This window comes from Copidosoma floridanum, unplaced genomic scaffold (assembly GCF_036245765.1).
Source record: "Copidosoma floridanum isolate Cflo_tuat_1 unplaced genomic scaffold, Cflo_Japanese_pri ptg000021l, whole genome shotgun sequence".
In the NCBI taxonomy this organism is placed as follows: domain Eukaryota; kingdom Metazoa; phylum Arthropoda; class Insecta; order Hymenoptera; family Encyrtidae; genus Copidosoma; species Copidosoma floridanum.
In genome coordinates, this window is record NW_028321898.1 from 10,110,343 (window position 1) to 10,134,524 (window position 24,182).

The 24,182-nt window shown below is 31.4% G+C and overlaps 1 protein-coding gene across 1 annotated transcript in view; it reads left to right on the forward strand.

The window, feature by feature from the left end:
* Positions 1 to 24,182, forward strand: part of unc-13 (protein unc13 homolog) — a 907,591-nt gene that overhangs the window by 284,045 nt on the left and 599,364 nt on the right. The window contains exon 8 of the mRNA XM_089594724.1: positions 18,277 to 18,496. Coding sequence (XP_089450850.1) covers positions 18,277 to 18,496 — 220 coding nt within the window. The remainder of the gene's footprint in view (positions 1 to 18,276; positions 18,497 to 24,182) is intronic.

A 24,182-nucleotide genomic window follows, 5' to 3' on the forward strand; every position in this document is an offset into this window, starting at 1 on the left:
TATCGTTCTCCTTGGGCTCTACATAACAAATATCTAAGATTAAGTCTGCAATGTGTGCTATGGCTTGATCAATGTACTTTTTCGCCTTAGAAACAATGTAATTGTTAGTAAAATAGATTTCTGTCACTTTAATATTCGTGCAACTTTTTCCTTCGAAGGTTCAACAAAATAAAGCACTATTGATATCTACTTTGCGACAGGAGCATAGATTCTAAGTATTTATTTTTGTACATAGCAAGAAATAATGAAAAAAATTAATTTTTACGTTTGCTGCTTTTCAATTTTCTCAAAAAAATGATATTAAAGGAATACACATAAATTTCAAGTAATTAAAGATTTACGAAAAAAACTTTCAAACTTTTACGCCAGGGGTTAGCGCGCTGAGCGCGCAGGGGGGCGAATATTCATATGGCTATTTTAGAAAAAAAATTATATTCTCTGACTATTTTTTTTTTTAAAACAGAAAGTAATTGTTTAGATTATCTTATTTATTAAAAGCTTTATTGCGTTATAAGTGTATCTTATACAATTAAAAAATATTGTAACATATAATAATATTTTTTATTTATAAAATAACTTGTTCTCCTATGGTAGTATTAACATTCAATATAAAAATGAAAGGACTGTTTTTTTGAATCATATTCAAGTGAAATGAAAGTCATAAAAACTAGCAAAGCTTATATATACCTTTCTTCTCTAAACATAACGGAGAGTTAAAAAAAAATGCAAATGTGTGTGTGTGCGTGCGTGCTCGAGCGAGCGCGCGTGTGTGTGTGTGTCTACTTGTCGTGTTATTTTCTCAATTAGTTCAGAAAATGGTGGAGCCTACTAGTGACTTTTAGACACCTTAGCCACACTTCCTTATACCCACTTTAAGCATTTCTATCCACAGCGTTCCTTGTTATGCTTAATAACTGAGCCTTAGGCAGTAAGTTTGATTTTGTTAATTATTGATTTATAGCATTTTTCTATGTAATACAAGAATTCCTGAAAATTCTCAACCAATACGTTAATTGATTTTGATATTGCATTAAATTTTTTCTGTTTTAATGAATATGTGGTATTTTTGGTAAGTTTCCGTATTTATTGTGTAAGTTTTCAGTTACCAATATTTAGTGAATCCATTTTCTTGTGAAATGTTCCCAAGTTTAATTGTACGATCTGTGCTTGGTTTGCGATGAAAGCAGAAATGTTTTTTAATAGGTATTGTTCAATTTAGAAGTAGCTTCCTTTCGTTCCTTTGCGTTCATTGTTCTACAAATTCTCTCAGACATCTATCCTACAAGTTTAAGAAGAGGACCCCTTTTCTTTATACTATGAGATTCCGTTATTTATGAGTTAAAGACTTCAATTGTTTGTTAAAAAAATTATTGTAGCTGGAGTTGTAAGAATTCGAATTGTAATAAGGTTAAAAAGATTTTTTCAAGTTTAAAGGTACGGTTATTGTTGACTGGGTACAGATAAGACTAGTTTATTTCTAGTACTCATAATAAATTCTGGGATTGTTGAAAATTTTTTGAATTTTATAAAAGACCTTTGAAGAAGGCTGGTCCATTAAGTATGCTAAGAGTTCTTTTGTTGTGATAAATTCTACTATAAGTAGTCTAAGAATCATCTTGTTAAGTTGTGAAGATTCCGAAAACATAAGGGAAATTTGATTCATAGCAGCATTTTACTTTATCTAGATGCTCGATTATTGTTTTTCCATTTTTCAATTTAAGTGTGACGTGGCAACTATTTTCAATTATATTACCAATTTTAAAAGTTCCATCGAAATATTTATCTAATTATCCTTTTCAAGGTATTTTTATTGCGCAAACATACATACGAAACTCTAAATTCTGAGGTCTGGCATGTTTAACAGGGTTTCGTTTACTTTAATGTTAACACTCCATAAGCTTATTATAAGCTTTTTCATGCATATCTCTTAAATAATGTATGAAATTTATGAGATAATTTTTATAAGATTGCATTAAATCTTCGGTTGGATACAGATTTGGTCAACGTGCCTTTCTCCCGTTTACTAATTAATATAGTGTGAATCCAGTAACTGTAGGCAGTCATGTATTTCGTTTATGTATAGCAAAAAAAAGTATTCTAATCCAATTCGGTTAAGTTGCAGTTCTTATTCTTAAAAAGCTTGTAAGCATGGCATGACTACGTTCTAGTGAACCAATATATTGAGAAAGACTTTTTTCATTATCGCTTAGTACTATTCTGGGCACTCCATACAAAGTATGCTTGTGCGATACCGATTTCGAGACGAAACGAGACGAGACGGTCTTACCAAAAAAATATCGAGACCGAGACCAAACCAGATGAGACTAGTCTCGGTCTCTTCTCAAAGTCTGAAAAAAATTCTTGAGACTTTCGAGACTTTTGGAAGTCTCGAGAAAGTTTTCGCGACCTACGATACTTTTGGGAGTCTTAAAGATCTCGAAGAAAGTTTTTGAGACCCTTGAGACTGTTTAAGAGGGCTCAGTGGTCTCGAGAAATGTTTTCGAGATTATTGACTTTCTTTAGTGATTAGCGGAAAACTTGGACTGTACTCACATACATGTGTACGGGAATTGCGAAAAAGCTCACATGAAATAGTTATACGAGTTTAACTTTTTTGGTACGAGTTACATGTATTCTCATTATTTCTTGTGACCACAGTCATAGGCCGCGATCTGAGAGGGCGACGATCGATGGGACGTTCAAACCTGCGAAAGGAAGTGAGACTTGCTCGGCAATGGTTGTAGGCCATGGGTTACATGATGCGTTAATGCTTCGTCGCTTCGTGTCTAAAGCTCATGAAATATTTCGAAGTGAGAAAAAAATGCGTAAAAAGTGAGATCCTTTGACCTTTCTCTTACTCTCACGATGTTCTATAAACTTTACGCAACTTACAATTAGTAACGCAGTAGCGCACCATAAAATACGAGGACTACCACTTCTATTAGATCGTAGCCTAAGATTGTAGTCACAAAAAGTGTAAAAATACATGTCATGTGTACCAAAATTAAAGCTTTAACTCGTATAATTGTATCGTGTGAGCTTTTTTACAATCCACGTATACATGTATGTGACCACAGTCCAAGTTTTTCGCTAATCACTGAGTAGATTAGAAAATCTCGAAAATCTTCCTTGAGTCCTCCGAGACTCCCTAAAAAGTCTTGAAAGTCTCCAAAACTTTCTTTGAGTCAAGACCAAGACGAGACGAGACTTAAAAAAAAGAGGAAGTGAGATGGAGAGAGCCATTGATCGTCTGTTGTTGCACTCGCTTTTTCTCTTTCTCTCTCTCTGTCTCTCTCTTTTTCTCTCTCTGTCTCTTTTGTATTCATACAGGTTGGCTTTTTTCCGTGCCTTTTTTAATATTTAGTGCTTGTAGAAAATAATGAACTCATACGAGAATTAGTATCATTTCTTCATTATTTTTAAAAAATGATTTCTTGGGGAACAGGATCATTTAAGACTATTAATATTTAGCTATCATTAAAAGTTTTTCTGGGGCCTTCCAATTGTGATTATTAAAACTTTGTCTTAACCCATCTTTAGTAAAGAGCCAACCCAACAAAATTCATAAATATGCGCAAGTATGCACAGTCAACAGGTACCTAAAAAGAGATGGAGAGACAAAGAAAGTAATACACACACGGAAGATTGTTGTTACCAGAAAAACAGGTTCTATATGTTAGTACAAGTATTTTTGAAGTACCTTAGTGAGTATAGATAAACCTTATACTTAGTACGTCAAAATCCAATACGTGGTACGGGTTTTTCCTGTACCAGTACAGAAAGTTAGTCGGCCAGTCAGAGCATTCAGAATGTCAGTATATATATATATATATATATATATATATATATATATACATTCGTAGCTGTAAAAGTTCAAGAGGTTAGGATTTCATTATATCCTCTACAACACAATATAAAGTTCAATACATTGATACGAATCTAACAAGATGTAATGATAAGTGCAGTAGGCACTTGTAGTCACTTTCCTGTTGCGTATAATAATTGGTTTTCACTCACAAAGAACAATTTACATATTGAGCCAAAATAACAATGACAATCCCATACATGTATGTAAGTATTCATATATATATATATATACATACATATCTCCACTGTATATTATAAGCGCACGTACCATGCGCGGTAGACGATACAGTAGAAAGCCATGCGTAGTATACAAATTTAATATACTATCCATGGTACAGAAAAATCCTGTACTGAAGCTATTGAAAAACTTGTACTAGTATAGTTATAAAACCGACTAGTCACGGGTTTTTCGGTGATCCAGATAAGTATGTCAAAATTTGAGACTGGTTGCAGAAATCTCAAGACCTGTACGTTATTTTTCTATGCTCATCACTTTTGGTATAGCTTATTCTGGTAACAACAATCTTCCGTGCACCAACATTGGTTAAAGTAATGTATGTAACTCTGTGCAGGTAGCTAGTGTAGATACTCTTCGCCGTGTATTATTGTTCTTTTTCGTTCTTATTGTTTATATGTTAATTATCTTTTTCCTTATTCATAATTTTTACTGATAGAAATACATATACTTTTATAATTTTTTTCTTCATAGATAAATACTAAATAAAGATGATTTAAAGCCAATAAAATAATTACTTTCTCTACCTCGGGTGTTTTTAAGAGGCTAGGCGTAAACGTACTCATTACCATACAGTTTTGCACCAACTTTTTTTCGTATAATTTACTGCATCATTGTTTACTGTCAAATATTAATTCAAAACGTTGAAAACGTTGTTTTTGGTTCCTTGCACGTAAGAAAATTTTTTTTTACCATACCACCGTACCAAAATAATTTTATAACTAATAAATGATTGAAGAATCGTGCTCCTAATTATCGTACAGCTGATTCTATTACAGCACTCCATCGAACGTACGTGCTCCTATTACTGTACACTAATTACTGCTTGATGACAAATACGAGTATAACCTCAATTCCAGCGTATAATGGCATTTATCCTTGACCGTTTCTGTTACTATGAAAGAATCAAAGAAAGTAGAGAATAAAAACTCTAAGGCTAAACAAAAATCGAAGATGAAAGTGTGTGGTTCTCGAGTGACAAAGGAGACACAAAAATAAAAATTGTGATTCTAAATTGATTGTATTAATTATTTTTGTCAAGTGATATTTCAAGGTATTACGAAATTTTATTGTTTACATTATTTTTTATACAAACTGAAGTTCAAACCTTTTTCACATATTGCGTGGAATAACTTTTTCGTGTTATTTATTTCCAAGTTTTGTTCTTTGATAGGTTTCATTAAAGGCCTTTGATAACGTAGTAGAATTAAATATTTTTTATCATTAATAGAGAAACAAAAGCTTAATGATATAGCTTTTTACTCCAGTAACAATTAATAAATCTGTAATATAAGAAAAAATAAGATCAAATACACACGTAAAAATAAACTAGAATTGAGGTTATACTCGTATTTGTCATTAAATGGTAATTGGTGTACGGTAATAGGAACAAGTACGGTAGATGGGGTGTGGTAATAGGATTAGCCGTACGGTAATTTGAAGCACGATTTTTGAATCATTGATTAGTTGTACAATTATTTTGGTAATGTGTTTTGGTAAAAAAAAAATTTTTTTTTACGTGCAAGGAACCCAAAATAAAGATTTAAAACGTTTTGAATCAATATTTGACAGTAAACAATGATGCAGTAAAATATAAAAAAAAAGTCGGTGCAAAACTGTACGGTAATGGGTACGTTAACCCCTAGTGTGCACTCGGTAGAAAAAGTAGAATTCGCTACATAAGAACCAGTGCTGCATGGCTGCTGCCTTACATCCCTCGGGCCCTGTTTTGCAGGTCCCTCGGGTGACAAAATAAACATGGAGACGATGGCACTTATTTTACGAAAACTGATCATTAACCATTAAATACTACTGATATCAATAACATAACACCTAATTTTTCACATCCGTCAGGTATTCCAAGACCCATATTTTTTATTTTTAATCCTTACTAATTTTTGTTCTTGTCATATTTTGCACTTTCATACAAAATTTATAATATCTTTTCTCATACCTTCCCAGTTATACAATTCCTGTATTCTTCTAAGAATCTTATTTGTGCCTTTATGCACACTAAAGAGACTGTTGTGGCATTCTATTTATTTTTGTTGTCTTATTTGTTTACATAACTATCTTTTTTATGAATTGCTTCAAGCAAAATTTCTCTGGGAAAATTGTCGGTTATTTTACCCTTCCTAAATATTCTCAATAATTCTATGTTTTTGTCTTTCATTACTTTAGCTAAACCTGCCAAACATTAGTAAAGATCTTAAAGCAACATTTTATCTTTTTTTCATAACCAAACAGAATACTAGCTTATTCCTTCAAGCGGTTGTTATCACATCGTATACTTGTGGTTGCATTTCATCCAATTCGTATTTTAAAATATAATTTAAATCTAATAATAATATATTAGCGTTAGTAGAATTAAGTGTCAAGTGAGCCTTATTAAACGTTGCAATGTTGTCTTTTGCACGTGTCGAGCATTCTTCTGTGTTTAATATTATAAGGTAATCCATATCTGTCCTTATCAAATGTCTTATTATCGTGCTTTCTTTACGAGTGACTTGGTCATCGCATTCAACGTCCCATTGCTGTTCTAACATTTCAAATGCAGCTGTAGGACAAGTATAAGATGTCAAGTTACTCTGATTTAGGACTCAATACTGTTTAAGTAATGTATCTCACTGCTTAACACTTGAACGACAAGTTGTATTGAGTATACAACCATGTGTTTCTTTCCCCTCTTGCTTCTTTACAATATTCTTGTTCATTAGTATAAACATATCTTTTCATATAGTATCGACATTGTCTTCTAATACCGTAGATGCAGCTTTGGAGTGTCTTACAGGTGAAATTTATTTTATCGGAAAGCTTTTTCATTCTGTTAAATTTTTAGAGTCATTAGAATAGCCTAGTAAAGCATTAGCAAAAGTTTTTAAATTCTGAAAATTTTCTTTGGTCGTCCCTGGCTCGCTATTTTCTGTTGTTTCTATTGTGTTTATCAGTTATGGTAGTATGTAATAATCCTTATACAAGAATGGGTCAGTAAGATTTGTATTTTGCAAACTATTAATCAATGGATTTTTTTTATCATCATTTTCATCGGGACGACCTTCTGAAGTATGATTATGCTTTTATCTGCGTGCAGTGGATTGCAGTTTTGGATATTGTTTTATTTAAGCACCCATTTCATCTTTCAATATGCTGAATAAGTCAGTGTTAAACTAAAATTCTACTGATTTTTGAGGAGTAGCTTCGATTTTACTATTTCTAAAAGTCCTGGTAGTTGATGATCACGCTGAAGAGTTACATATTTTTTCTAAGTCACTGGCTCTAGTTATAGTTTCTTGTTGTGATTTATCATCTGTTGTAGTTAAAATTAATGATAAAATAGTTTTAGTGTTCCAGAGGCTACAAAGTAAAGGTTTACTTCTTTGGGGTACCAGAGCTTGATAGTTTTCTTTATCTTCCTACGTATCTATAATTCATATGTCATCAGAGTCTGAAGTGGGTGTGGATCTGTCAAGAAGAGTCAAACTTCATTTTTCTTAAACTTGGCGGTTAAGTAACCTTTGAGCTATTGATGGTCTAGTAAGATCTCCTTGCCCTCCTTCTATTTCTGGTGGTATCACAAGAGTGGACTGTAGCTTATTGGAGCTTTGATAGTGTACATCACTGGCTCTATTAGTACGTGCAATAGATGTTTTTGTTGATCAGCAGATTTTTAGTATATGTTTTAAAAGTAGCATACGGGACTGTAATGTCTTATAATTACTAGACTCACTGTTGGAGCTCAATCTGTTAGAGTGACTTCTGCTTCTGTTACTACTGCATGCTGAAATTTCTCTAACTCTTTTATGCCCCCCTTAAAAACTATGGAATTTTTTATGATATTCATTTCATAAAAATCTGTGGGCTTACGCGATGAAGCATCTGGGTTTGAATTCAAACGTCCGCGTTTGTACTTATAGGTATAGTTGTACCCACAGAGTTTAACTCTCCACTAAATTAGGTAACTTATGGGGTAGTTTATTGATTTAATCCATGTTAAAGGCACGTAGTCTCCATAAACAGTAAATTTTCGTCTGTACAATTAGTGTTAAAAATTTTGCACAGTGGCTATTACTACTAAACACTTTTTTTTAGTCGTAGAGTAATTTCTTTCGTATTTATCAAGAGTGCGAGATATCTAAGCTATATGATGTTTTTCTTTTAGTTCTCCTTGACTCAAAACAGCATCAAAAGCTAAATTAGATGGGCTGGTAGTTACAATAAATGGTTTGTCAAGATTGACTCATGCAAGTACCGGGGCTCCAAACAGGACTGATTCTAATTTTTTTAAGCTCTCCTACGGAGTTTTAGTCCAATAGAATTTTAGACTTTTTCATAATAATAGGATTAAAGGTTGTGCAATTTTAGCATAATCTCTTATAAATTGTCTGTAATATCCTGTGAGTCCTAAAAATTCTTGAATTTTCATGCAATTCGTAATATTGGAGAATTTTCAACTGCTTTAAGTTTCTTGGGATTGAGTTTTACTCCATAACCATCTATTTTATGTTAAAAATATGTTACATTAGAAGTCTTATACTTGTATTTATCAAGCTGTAATTCATAACCAGCATGTGATATTTCATTATATAAATCTTTTACTTTTATTTCATGTTCTTGTAAAGTTTTGGCACACATTATAAAATCATCCTTAAATATGAATAGTTTTGTTCCTTGAAATCCCAATTGAATGGAATCCATGAGTTTTTTGAATGTAACTCGTGAAGTGCATAATTTAAATGGCATACTGTATACTCGTAATGTCCATATGGAGTACTAGAAGCTATTTTGTGGCAATCTTCTAGAGATACTTCAATTTAAAGAAATTCGTTAGCTAAATCAAATACTGGAAAAAATTTAGGCCTACCCATTTTCTCTAACATCTCTATGGTATGAGGCAATGGGTAAGTATCAGGGATAGTTTTAGCCTTCATTTTTTTGTAATTTATCACGGGATGATGTCCCTTTTTTCTGATGGGCTCCAGCTTATTAAGGACAATTCACAGCGGACTATTGCATGGGCTTGAAAAGTAATTAATAGTTCTCGCTTATAATAGTTTATCGATCTGATCTCTATTATACTTGTGTACAGCAGGGGGTATTTATATTGTTTAACAAGAGCAGGCTTATCGTCCGTTGTCAGTGTATTATGTTAAACATGCGATATACGTGGACCAGCATCAATTTTGATATAAAATGGATGAAAATACTCTTATACTATTTGGCAAAGTTGCTTATAACTTGTCTTATTATGGTAATGTCAGTAAAGTTTTTTCGTAGTATAACTATTTCTTTTCTCTGTTGTTATATTAGGAAAATTATCGCTAAAATATGGATCTAGAAAATTTTCTAAATCATGTTTTTCAAAAGGTACGAGATTTTTAGGAGGAATCGTGATGTACCCTGGCTATTTTCTAGTGTTTACAGCCATTCTAAAGTAGCAAACGGTATCGTATGTTACTGCTGCTTTGCCTATAAATATATGTGAAGAAGTTTTTATCAAGCTCAGATAGCTTGTCCGCGGCTGTTAGTTTGCGTTACAGGAATTTCTATTAGAACTCTCATTCTGGCTAACATTTTGTATACACGATTTTGATCAAAGGTTACTACCGTGAGCTTAAAATGGTGAGAAATCGGCAAAGATTCTGAGTTTTCTTTATTTATGCTTATATCATCGATCATGTAGTAAAAATCAATTTGTTCACTTATATAGTTTGTCGCTGCATTAAGCAATTAAGTCTATGTTTTTTGTCACTTGTTGTTGCAATACTCCCTGCCAATAGAATGGGACTTGTAGGTCTCCTCTTTTGTATCAAGGCTTTCATGTCATAATAAAAACTGGATCGTTTTTCAGCTAAAAATTAATTTCCTCATATTTCTGTCTCTTTAAAGAGTGTTTCTTGTGATAAGACATGAAAGACGTAATTTTTCATAAATATATTCAACGTTACTGTTCCTAATGTTACGATATTTTAAAAGGTATATCTAATAAGAGCATTTTTTGAAATAGTATTTGTAATAACATTAAGGACGTTTGGTAGAGATAGAACTCTGTGATAAATTTTTTTTTAAATTTTAACCATACATTCTTATTCTTGTTACACTGAAGATGTTGAAATTTCAAGAGGTTTGTCTGTTTCGTTTCCAAGATATTGAATTTCAAAGTTCAGTCATTTTAACACGGTCGCTTATGGGGAAACTTATAAGAACTCAATTTAAAAAAAATTGGCCGGATGAATGTCTCCAATTTTTTTATATGTCACTGATAAAGTTATTAACTATATGTACACAACGTTTCGTGATAATCGTCTGATTAGTTTATGAATAAAAAAAAATAAATAATAGTTCGACAAAAACGCAACGGCAACGTTACAAGAAGTGGGAAATTCCAGGACGTAAATCAGTAAATATTTGAATATTATGGTAGATATAAATGTATTTCTGTACAAAACGTAAGCTTATATATGTGTGTGAGTGTATGTACATAGGTTTTACCCGTACTCATAACAAAGCAATGTATTATAATAACACATATTTATCTTTTTCAAAAAAATTTTTAATTTGTAATTCTTATGCAATACAATTTTTTTACACAAGATGACAAAATCACATGATTGTAGTAATCGCAGAGACTAGAGTCTGTCCTAATTGTTTAATACACTACTTTCAATGAAACTTTTCAAGTCACATAAAAATTCAAGAATTTTATCTTCCATAGCTACGAATATAATTGTATGTATATCTGTCACAAGTCTTTTTAATTATTTACTCATTCTTATTACATTTGTTATAACGAATAAAAATCAAATACTTACATCTTTAGCATAAATATATTACAAATATACACATACTCTGCCGTGACCGGCGCAGCAGATGGTGCAGACATTGCAGAATACACACCACCTGATGTGTGTATATATGTGTGTACATGAACACTCACAAATTGGAGACCCGTGTGGCGATGCCACGTCTTCACTCATCGCTACTTCCCCCTTGCCCCGCAAGTGGTTCCCCCCGGTTATCTCTACCGAACGTCCTTAAGTAGTTATAAATACATTTTTATAGCATTGACGTCAGCTCCTGTATCTATGAAAAAAATGTCTTTACTTTAATTTAATTGTGAAATTGTAAGTCTTACTGTCAGTGCACTGCCAATGTTTCTTGAGATAGACCATCGGGTGATCTTATAAATCGATTTGTCAGTAGATGCTGATTTAGATCTTTGCTTGCCACTGTGTCTGGCTGATAAGCATTGTTTCGTTTAAAGGATAGCCTGTTTTTGGAGAATTTGATCTGAAATTTTCCTGATTATTGAAAGAATTCGACCTTGAGCGAGGGCTGGTATCGTTTCACGATTCTCGTGGTATCTAAGCTTTCTTTTTAAGTGCAGGGGTAATTTCCTATTGGAAAAGAAGACGGGTAACTAAATACTGAATAACAAAATAGTTTATTTTGGTGGTGTGTTGGTTGTGTGGGGCTGAAATTACAACGATTTTTCCATAAGTTGTTCAAAAGTGGATAAGATTGCGTTTTATTTGATTTTTGCAACAATTCTACAGACTAATCAGTAGAGTCGTTATTTCGATATTGAGAAGCTGAGTGTGAGACTATTCTTTCGTCTAAGTTAAACCTAGTAGAAAAAATTTTGTGTTATGAGAGTTGTAATAATGAGATGTAGATGAATAATAATGTCGATAATACACCACAATTGTACATGTTAGGATCGTTACATTAAACTTGTTGGATATTGTTTCGGTTAAGCTGAACATGTGGAAAATTTGTTTATCTGTACTTTTTCTATACTGATTTCATCCTGCTGTAGGGTGTAACTGCAGAGCAAGATACATATGTCAATTCAGGTGGTATGTTATAGAGTAAGTGTTGGGGTAGAATACTTTTCCAACTCCTTCGGCTTATAAAGCTACATGTAAGGCACCAACAAAAGTTTTCGGTATATTTGCCGTCATGTTGGCTTTGAATTCATCGGGTAGGCCTCTCATAAATGCTTTATGGCCAACGATTTATAGATATCATTTGGAATCAGGCTGCTGGTGTTTAGCAATGTTGTTGGAAGCAGTCTCTGTTTTTGCTGCTCTAGCGCCTTGATTAATTCTCTGGAAAAATCACGAATAGTCTCAACCTATTTTATCTTAGAATTTTCGATGTTAAAAAAGTATTGAGTATTTGTTTTAGAAGGAACAAAGTCATCTTTAAATCGTCTAATGTATTTATTGTTGATCCATCTAGTTACTTCTTGCTTTACCCTTGAGCCTGGAAATGACTGTTCCTGAGAACATAGAGGGCTACGTTACGCGATAATTTAAAGAATTCTAGTGATTTTTCAGCTTCTCTTGCCCCACAGTATTGTTCGAGTAACTGTACCCTTGTAGCTACATCTGCTATTTTGCTTGTATCCTCAGGTGTCTAATCCACTATGTACAAAAAATTTATGAAAATAGATAAAGGAAGACTGTAAAGAAACTTTGAAAAATAAAAGCAAAATAGAATAATAAAAAAAATAATAAAAATTTTGATTTGGTTAAAGCAGACTCCAAGGAAAATAAAACAGTAAGTTCCACAAGGGACGCCAATTTCTCACACCCAGTTTTTTATAAGCATTGGGTCGAGCTCGTTGATTTATTCTAAAAACGAATAAATTTAATTCATGTTCATCAGAAATTAGCAATCGGTTTGAAGGCCTTATTTGCTCGTACTTACGTTATACTTTTCTTTTAAATCGTTGACTTATAGTTGTGCTGTAAGGTTTCACGAACTGGTATGTGTGCAGTATTATTAGTGTGTCATATGCTAGCTGGAGTTACCATACTGTTTGAATTTATGTTTTCTGTGATGTAATAGTAGCGTATCTATTTGCCTTTCATCTCATGTACATTCATGTTCTTGTTAATGTCTTTGTCATACATTGTCTATTTAAATTTTCCTTGATACTCAATTTATTTATCAAAGTAAAAATTATGTGTCTATCAATTAGAATTCTAAATCTTGAAACATTTTATATAGTTGAGTAGTTAGAAAATTTTTGAATTAAAAAAGTGAATTTAATCATTAACCAGCTAATGTCTTCTCTGATGATTTAATAAAAAAGCCACAAATAATGATTTGACACATAATATAAACTATAAAGTTACAGAGTCGCATTTACAATGTTTACTAATTAAAAATTTTTCTTAATTTAATTGACTTCTATGATTGTTAGCTAGCCACTGCTTGCTCGTTCGCAGTCGCAAGATCTTACAAAGTTGACTGCAACAATGATTCTAATCCTACGCGAGAGTACTCGTGGCGATGACAATAACAAGGATGCTTCTTTTAACGTCAGAACCTAATTTGATGGTCCTTTTTCTCTTGTTTTTTCTTGATTTACTTTTTAGGTGAGTTTGCAGTGGCCTGCTTTGCTCGAGCTTTTCTCACGTAGCTAAGTCACCAAACTAAACCTTACATTTGCTTGAAATGCATGCTTCTAACACGTAGCTTAATCACTAGGGCGAAGCTTAGAAAAGGTAAATATTATTAAGTGCAAGGAGTTCTTAAATTTTTGCATTTCAGGAGAACATGTCAGTTTGGGGATCTGAACGACTAACCTGCGCTTAACCGAATAACTCTGAATTGACACGAGCACAATCATCGTGCAGTAAATTCATAGTAATTGATGGTTAAAACTGCTGATCTTTCGGATTTCACATTAAGTACAAGTTGCTGTCGAAATTGTGTATGATATTTCTTATTGAGATACGCAATAAAGAGTGTTAAAATTGTTGACTATCCACATTTTTTGATGAACTAGTGCAAATTGATGCTACAAGATAAGCACCTTTTAAGATTGTTTGAAGCTGAAACCGTAGTTTGAGTTTTGCGACAATACTTAGCTTGTTTCAAAAGACGTATATTATATGTCAGGCAGTCGCAAAAGTAGGTGTACCACTGTAAGTATATAATATAGGTTGCCAAAAAATAACAGTTTTAGGTTTTTCCAAACATATCTTTACCTTATTGTCCTGAACCTTTAATGATTTAAGTTCTGTTGTTTTATTGACATTTCATTTTTTTAATATTTTTTAGTTACTGGTCCATTTAATAAGCAAAATAAAAATACTTTTTACATAGACAGTCATTTTTATAGAATTTTTGTCTTGCTATGAGGTATTTATTTTAAACAATCATACAGTTAATAAGTTAAGAAATTTTTATACTTTTATTAACTAAAAACGGACAGAAATTTTTCCAACCAAAAAAAAGAATTTTAATAGCAATGGCCTTTTTGCAAAAAAGCTTTTTACCCGGTAATCATTTTATTGAAACTTACAGTGATATCATGTTTTTTCAGGTTTTGTAAGTCACATCGTTATGCGTTCTCTATGCGATGAATGATGTTGGTTTTTGTACTTAATCTCACATTGATCTCATATAACTGTTTTTATTCTTCAACAAAAAGAAATTCTTTTTATTTGTCTTATACCTGTACATAAGAAATGTTGAATTTGTTGTTAGAAAAAATTTACTTATTATTAAAAATGATATACTACCAAAATTTAGTTTCACTCGTAAATTATTCAATGTCAAAAAAAAGTTCATTTTACACTTCGTTATTTTTTATGAAGATATGAGAGTTGCATAATTTAATAAATATATTTTCATTAAAATACAGTGTCATTTAATACATGCACTTATTATCAAATAGTTGAAAGTAATATTTATTCTTTGATAGGTACTTAGGGATTGGTACGCAAAGCACGATGGAGGGTTAAGGTCCTCTTGTAGATATATTATTATAACGTTTATGCGTAGTGATCAATTGAAGTTACACCTAAAAGTACAAGATATGCTTAAAGATCTCTGAGAATGACTGTCTTTGACTTTTTTTAAAAAACCCGTAGACAGAGGATGATTGGTTACTCAAACATGAAGTTGTGCTTTTATGACACTTTATGGCAGACAATAAATGGATAAAAACATTTTTTTTAACAATACTGTGTAGAATCATAGTCAAATTATTGTTAAAATGAGTATGCTTACGATAATTTGGTGTGGTTCCCAATAAGAGTAATTTAAAGATAAGCAATTATGCAGAGTATATTACGTCAGTAGGGAAAGTATTGAAGATAGCCATGAACCTACGCAACGTGATGCCAAACTTTCCAGTGTGAAAATAACCATTTTTTTCGCCCTCGGGTGGTTTTGGGAGGCTGGTACTTCCTTGGGCAAAAAAGCAGTTTTCCGATACTCGTTCGAAAAGTCTCCTTTACGAACCTCGTTACGGACCTCGCCTTCGGCTCGAGCCGCAAACCTCTCGGTTCACAAACAAAGACTTTTCAAACTCGTAGGAAAACTACCATTATTAAATAGTCTGATTATTTTCAAATAACTATCTATTTTGATGAAATCTCTAAAATCGTACTCGCATCTTTTACATACGCTGACACACTCGTTCTTTCAATTACTTGCGTATACAAGACCTACAATGACATTTTTTCCTAATTTCAGGGGAAGAGCATAGCATAACCTCCCAGGTAAAAATAGTATCATCTCCTGACTAGAAAAGTAATTTGGAATTGTCTGCGCAAAAATTGCCTCTAAAGACATATGTTTTGGTGGCAAACACGCAAATTGGGGCAAAATACTTTTTTATGAGCAAAAAATGCAAGTTTCTACTTAGAAGAAATAGTGCACTTTTGTAGTCCTGAGATAAGGAAAGAAACGTCGTCTTCTGGCGAGGGGGGAGGGGAAATGTAAACAATTTTGATGCAGTTCTTTTTAAATACTGATCTGCAAAAGAAAAAAAAAAATACAACGGTGTTAAAAAATACTACATATTTCTCATTCTATAAAACAGTTGTTGGCCCATAAAAGAGCTGCTTATTGGCTTTTTCTAACATTGTAATGATATGAAAGGTTTTTTATTAAAGCTATAAAAATTTAAGACTTATGGGAAATATATAATTATAAACTGCTCTTTATTACAAAATTTTTATACCAAAGCAACAAGGTAACGCTGTTTCAATTTCGATGAATGTTCAGTGTTAGTTTCATCGTGCTTACAACTTGTATGCATCTTAAGCATTTAACGTTTTCCTTTCAATTTTCCATCTGGCAGCTATATAATTAATAGAACACTTATACAAAGACTGTATTGATGACTCAAGTTTCTTTCAATATATAGCTTTACAACGAGGTTCATCAAGCGTAGACCTTGAACAGAATTGGTGACTTCTAGTGGAATATTAAGTTAAGAGAGAAATGCATGTTTAGCAGTAGCCAGGATTTTCAGTCTAGTGACAAAACTATGTTCTTGAAGTCTATCAGATGATAATTGACTTATCTTAAAAGGAACTGTATCGTTATTACAATTTACTTCAAAATATTTTTCAGAAATAGTTGTCATAAAAATATTCGTGACCAAGCAATTTAAACATAAGATTGCCCTATGGAAAACTGATAAACTAAGTGATTATTTAGTCAACTTAAACGTTTAAGGGCAAGTTATCATACTTTTAGTCAGAGTCAGATGATATTTCTAGTAGATGTAGCTGCCCAAGCCACTGAAGGTTGTTTCTCTAACTATTGCCGGCAGCACCAGGTTGGTTAAAAAAGAGGCTATAAGGCTCACAAGCGTTGGAGCTGATTTAACTTTTGCCAAACTTTGTATCTTGTCTTCTGCCAGGTACATTGCCGTTCAGAATGCCTTTTTTCCATGGCACTTGGTCATCTTCGGAATGCACGGTAAAAATCGGCATGGGTCACTTGCTCATTGCAGACTGTCGAGAGTCGCTGTTAGCCAGGATATTTAACTATATGACTAACAGTTCTGTTCTTGACCTACTACCAGTGAACAGCTACGGTTATCAACACCTAGCTCGAGAATATTATAACCAAACTCACTAACTTTGATGGCAGGAGGCTTCATTTTTTGTTACGGCCCAAAACACTAAGTTAGCATATTTTTGCAAACTTAAGGCCTCATCGTTGCTATTGCTTTTAATTTTTTCAAAAGAAACGTAATTTAAAAACTATCTAGGGTGTGTCACGAATCAGTATTCAAAATTTAATCCAAATTAGTTAGGTAGTTTTTCAGGCTAGTGATTTCAATATTTCTCATAACTTTGCATTAATTATATGTGAGATGTATACTGGAAAAATAAGTTAAAATATCTTTGACCTCATATTTTGTTATGCTGTGGTAGTGTCTTCTTATAGTTTAATTATTTTTAGTGAACTGAAACATTCAAAATTAGAAGAAAAAAAACGTTAACTTGCGTAATTAATTTTTACTTAATGTATGTAAATTTTTTATCACTTTTCAATTTGTAAATGAAAATCTTAGATGTGGAGATCGAACTGCCCTTATAGGCGTTTTTTCTTCCTTACAATACTTGCATATCTGAGAATGTAAGTTACAAAACAACATCCAGGGATTACGTATAATGTAATTTGTGTAGTTATGTAAATGTTATTATTTAATCCCTGATGTTATTGCCCATTTTTCAAAGTTTATTTTTAAACTTTTTAATTATATGTTAATGTTTTAAGACATATTTTGTGAACTGAACCTTTTTTTATTAGAATTACACATTTATAAAACAACTAAAGCACCATCGTTATGATTGACAGTACCTCTTTGTCCACAAAGATTTTCTTTTTAATTAATTTTTTGTGTTATTAAAGATTCTTTAATGTTTTACATTTAAATTCTTAATTATTCCTTAAAAGATCAAAATACTATAAAGGCTGCCGTTGAAAATGCAAAATCGTTGATGGGTGTGCTTGTTTAAATCAGTTGTATACAGCAGCACTTTTTATTTAACGTTGAAGATATATTCTTGCAACTGACTTGAATTTGTATTTGTTAAGAGTTAATTATAAATAAAGCTAAGTATAGAACTTGACCTATCCAAAATCATAAACGAATTAAGTTATGCATATTACGAACGTATTCGAGCCCTACTAAGCTGCTGTAATCGTATGTTTCACAGATAATACCAATTTTGAAATTATTAAAAATTTTTTTGCAACCTTTTGGTACCTCGCTAAGCTTAAACAGTTAATCTAATAATGTACAAGTTATCAAATTTTACATTTTTTCTGCCAAACAATGCTTTATATTATCTTTAGATTTGTTTAGTAGTAATTCAAGATTATTGTGGTAATGAAATTCTTTTTTTCAGAAAATGCATGTTTACAAGAAGACCTTACAAGCTATGATATATCCTATTTCTTCAACAACGCCACACAATTTCATCACGTGGACTGCAACATCTCCTACATATTGTTATGAATGCGAAGGACTTTTGTGGGGTATTGCACGTCAAGGCGTTAGATGTGTTGAATGTGGAGTAAAATGTCATGAAAAATGTAAAGACCTTCTCAATGCTGATTGTTTGCAAAGTAAGTATCGAGTTTAAAGTTGTTCAAACAATATTATTTGTTGCCTGAGTAAACAAAAAAATTGATAAAAAGAATTTTAGAGTTATGTGATAGAAAGACTCAAAGCAAATATTTTTAGTTATACTTGTTAATTCTAACAAATAGCACAAAACCTTTTAAAATAAATTTTCTTAACTAACCAGAGGAGAAGCGTATGCAAATCAAATCCAAAATAGGCAAACTAATTGATAATACTGAGCGTGATATGACTAGTTTATGATGCTTGAGTAAAACTTGCAAGAGGTACTATTACTAGGCAAGAAATAGGATAGAAAGACAACTACTAGAAGTTAACTCTGTTAAACCATAAGACAATGCTGATAAAACTACACAAGACGTATATAAAAAGGATATAAATTTCACAAGAACAATTAAATCCTTATCCCTATAGTAACAAATTCGAATTGTATTTTTAAGATATCTACATTTATTAAATATATGAAAGTATTTTAAAACGATCAAACATTGGCAACAACTTTTTTTACGAGGTATATTGTGTGTCAATGTTGCGCTAAGTGCTCACAGTCATCTCGTGGCAGAGTGTCAGATCGGTCAGATCGATAACTAAAGGTGGTTACTAAACTCGTAAAACTGTTTTAGTTGTACTTAATCGTTTGTCTGAGCTTATGTTGTTTTTACAATTCTTTGATGCTAGCCATTGAATAACATCATTATTAGTAATAAAAAAAAATGTTCTCTCACACGTAGGACTTATGGAAGCCCTTACTTCATGTACTAAAATTCGATTAAAGTTAAGTATAGGAAGTTTCAATGAAAACAATAGGTACACTAATATTTTAATATATATTTAAATATTTATTTAAAAATAGATACGTAAATTTGTATTTTCTTTAAACAAATGCGACTATTTGGAGAAATTAGATGAATAACGCAAAAAGTTTCTTATTTTGGATTGTACGTCTAGTTGCAATATCTTTCACTATATAGTAAAGTTATTTCAGTTGCTTATTTGTTTTCTTATTATCTCTTTATATCCCATTTTTTAAAGGTTGCTAATAAATAGTCTTGGCGGTTATACTGTGATCCACCATTGTACGTCTTAGAAAATATTGTTTGAATTTTTATTAAACAATATCAACTGACTAGTGTGTTAGCAGAATATGTGATCATATGTCAGTTAGCTTGCAAAATGAATACTTTATGATTCCTTAGCTCAGACATTGCCTTCCGTGATATAAGAAGAAAAATCATGTCACATAAGTTCTGGTGAGTGCCTTCCTCATCTTGGCTATGCCCAAGATTCTTGGAGTAAAGCCCCTGAGTTTTTTATCGCGTGATGTAAAATATTTTTGATTCAAAGTTGACTAATATTCTTAACCTTTTTGGGTACAAGAAACTTTTACTTTCAGGAATCTACTCTTGGAATGTATGCAGTTTAGGTTCAATAATACCCTGTAAAGAAGTAAACAAAAAATGCAATGATATTGAAAAATACAGTGCGTTTTTGATGCGCTACACGAAAAATGAGTTAATTTATACTTTGTTAATGTTATAACACATGCAAAGTGTTATTCCTGTATGCTATGAGGATTCAAAACTGATGTAAATCATAAAATATGATATTTTTCTTTGCAGTTAAAAAGCTTTACTATGGAAGCATAGCCCTACCATGACTTCTAATACATGTAATTTTACCAATTTAAATTGCTAGAGGATTGCAGTAATTCATGCAAGGTTTATAATAACAAGCTAATCTATCTTTTAATGATTCATTTCTTATGGATTTTGACACTGCTGTATCAATCTTATTTAATACTTTAAGTGACTTTCTTGACGCCTAAAATCACCCTTTTGCAGTTCTAGACATTGTTGAAAAACTTTTGTGAGTCGTAAGAGCCCTATTTTTCCAAAATTTGTTAAGTTGTGATGTATTTTTTAGCAAGGAATTTTGATCTTAGTTGGCCCTAAAAATGTTAGGTGGGCTTCACTCTGTCTTGACTAAGGTTTTCAGCAAATATGACTGTCAGAAACTTAGAGTGATCTTTCCTGGCTTGCTGTTATAGCACAGATTAGTTGCAAGAAAAACCACACCGTTTTGGAGCATTGAAGCTTATGATAGTGCTTGTTTAATGTCTTCTAGTGATATGTCAGAAACATTGGCATCAACAGCACTTTTTTCGTATCATGTAGTTCAGTCGTAATGGAAATCCAAGGTGGAGATTTTTTCGTGTCACTTGCCTGTCAAAGATTGTTTTGTTAGTTAAACTGTGTTTCTCCTTTATAGCTTTACTATTAGATTTGGCAAATGCATATCTTGGAAAGGATGGGCAGTACCTGGTTCAAAAGCTGAGAGTCAAGAGGATAAATCAGGGTCGTTGATGACTGGGGTACCCAATTTTATAGTAAAAAACTGCACTAGAGACAGTGAATAACTAACTGGATATAATGGATAAATCATAATCAAAACTTGCTTTTATACATTTTTCAGTAATATTTGTGAAAAAAGAGCCTGGTGTGGGTCTTGGGGCCCCTGGCACAATTAAAGCTTTTAAGTAGTGAATTATTAAACTTGGTGTTATGAAAATTATCTAGTTTCAGTTACACATTTCATAAATTGTATGATTCCAATAGTATGTATTAAAACGAAGTTTCATAAGTAGAGTAGTATCGTTTATTTAATTTTTTTAAATTAAGTCATGCTGTTATAGTTATAGTGTTAGGGAAATAATTTTTAGTTATGTAGTGAAATTTGAAGGTCTTGTATTCGTTACTTTTATTTTAATGAACACAAATAAGAGTATATTACAAATGTGAAAGTTATGAAATATTTGTGCTTATAAAATAATATGAAGACTGCTTTTTAGATGATAAACATAATGGATAAATAAGCAAGTAGGGGACAAAAATCATCTATGCTTTCTTGTCTAAGAGTCAAGATCAATCAGAATACGTAATAGATTGTGAAAAAAATACTGTGTTGACGGTACTTACGCTTTTAAACGAGCTCTATATTGCTATCTCTGTTAAGCTTTTTCTTTTTTTATCTCTTTTATTTTCACAGGAGTCCATTGAAGCATTTGTCAATGACAACGTTGCTATCTATTACTAGTTTTTTCTTGTTTTATTTTTAATAATTGTTCTTTAGACATCAATGATTTTAATTAAATATTTTTTTAAAGCGCTTTTCTTCTTTTATTATCTTATCCAGCTTAATATTATTTTCGCTCAATTATCGTCAATTTATTTAAATTTTTCGATGTCAATAAGAAAAAGTATTAAAAATAAAATTTTTAAATGTAAAACTCTTTGTCCTAATATTTGAATGTCCAATTTGAAAATAGCTTAAAACTAATATAAATGAAATATTAATTCAAAAATCATAAATTAAGATTCCAAACAAAATAGCTTAACACAAATGTTTGGGAATAATCCATGAACCTTTAAAATATAAAAAAATTAATTTTACATTTGAATTTCGAGCCATCAGCTTCTGTTAGTGAAAACCCGAAAAACAGAATCAAAAGTGTTTCTTTTTCATTTGCACTTACGTGAGCTTATACATAGTCCAGTAAGGTATAACACTACGTGTATACGCAGCCTTACAATACATAGGTACTATCACGGGCTGATTGAAATTAAGGTTCAAAATTTAAACACACACAGGTCAATCAATATATATAATTTTTTATACGTTTAATATTATTATAATTATAATATACGTTTTTCTTAGGTTTCAATGTTGTACGATATCAACTTTTATTTTAAAGTTCAAAAATGATATTAATACAATAAATAATGACAAGTACTAAGGGCTATGCTGTTCAAATTGACTTTATTTGAAAAACGACGTTTCGACTACTCCAAGGCAGTCCTTATCAAGTCACTAAAAATTAATATACAGCAATGGTAATATAAATATGTATATAAAGATGTACACAACAGAAAACGCACTAACAATGTATATAAGTTTTATCTTTACTTACAATATTAAACAATAATCGCAGAGTGTCGTCAATGTAAAATGTTTATTCTACTCAACTGCGATATGGTACTATATATGGGAATTCTTTTTAAAGCTAAGTGAGAATATGTGTGTGTAGTACTACAACAGTGGTGAACCTGGTGTAGTACAAAATCAGCGGTAATTTATGAAACTGAGTTCATCTTTACTAATAATGGACGCATTAAAACCAATTGGTTTCAGAAACCAACACATGCAAACCTATATTTGAATTATTGGTCACACTCTCTATTGTCACAAAAAATTGGAGTGATTTATTCTTTGGTCGATCGTGCAATTAAATTGTCAGACACTTGTTATCACAATAACAACCTAAAAAAGGTATATGAAATTTTGAAAGAAAACAATTACCCACCCGATTTCATAAGAAAACACGCAGAGAGAAGAAAAAAAATTATATATTATAATAATAAAAATGATAATAATAATAATTTAAATGAAAAATTTAATGATGATAACAAAAACTATATTGTTTTACCGTATATAAAAAATTGTGATAGTAACTTCAAAAGTTTATTAAATAAAGTAAGTTATAAAACCATTTTTAAATCTGTAAGTAAACAAAAATTCTTAAACCAATAAGGGAAAGACTCAACTAAAAATAAAGATAAAGTTTGTTCAGTCTATTGTATTAAATGTAAAAATTGTGATAAATGTTATGTTGGTCAATCTAGTCGAGTCGTATCAAAAAGAATAAATAAACATAAGAGAGATGTGAAAAGTGAAAAGAACGAATCAGCTATTTTTAATCATGTACAGGACAGTGGCCACTCATTTGATTTTGATGATTTTAAAGTTATAGATAATGAACCAAATTTTTATAAGCGTTTAATATCAAAAATGGTTTTTATAAAAAAATTTAATACAGTTAACACAGTTACAGATACACAAAGTTTAAGCTCAGATTTTGAATTTTATATAAACAAATACTTATAACAATTCTCATAATTTGATAATTCATAACAATTTATATCCATCAATCTCTATTTATCGGTTAGTGGCCACTTTCCTTGATATTGAGTTTGATTCTTTAAAGTAAAAATAAACTCAGTTTCATGAATTACCGCTGATTTTGTACTACACCAGGTTCACCACTGTTGTAGTACTACACACACATGTTCTCACTTAGCTTTAAAAAGAATTCCCATATATAGTACTATATCGCAGTTGAGTAGAATAAACATTTTACATTGACAACACTCTGCGATTATTGTTTAATATTGTAAGTAAAGATAAAACTTATATACATTGTTAGTGCGTTTTCTGTTGTGTACATCTTTATATACATATTTATATTACGATTGCTGTATATTAATCTTTAGTGACTTGATAAGGACTGCCTTGGAGTAGTCGAAACGTCGTTTTTCAAATAAAGTCAATTTGAACAGCATAGCCCTTAGTACTTGTCATTATTTATTGTATTATTAGCTGTTCTTGGAATCAAACAATATAATGATATTAATGTATAAGAAAAAAAAATTAAAAAAGTCATTCAGCGACCCTCTGACTTACTACCAACGAATTGAATGACGATTTTAAGGGCAAGGTTACCTGAAATATACTTAGCTTGTTTCATAAATACTAGTGTTTTAAATATAATTTTCCATTGTTTTTTTATCATTTTTATCTTTTATACTTATTACATACAGTTAAATTATAAATAAG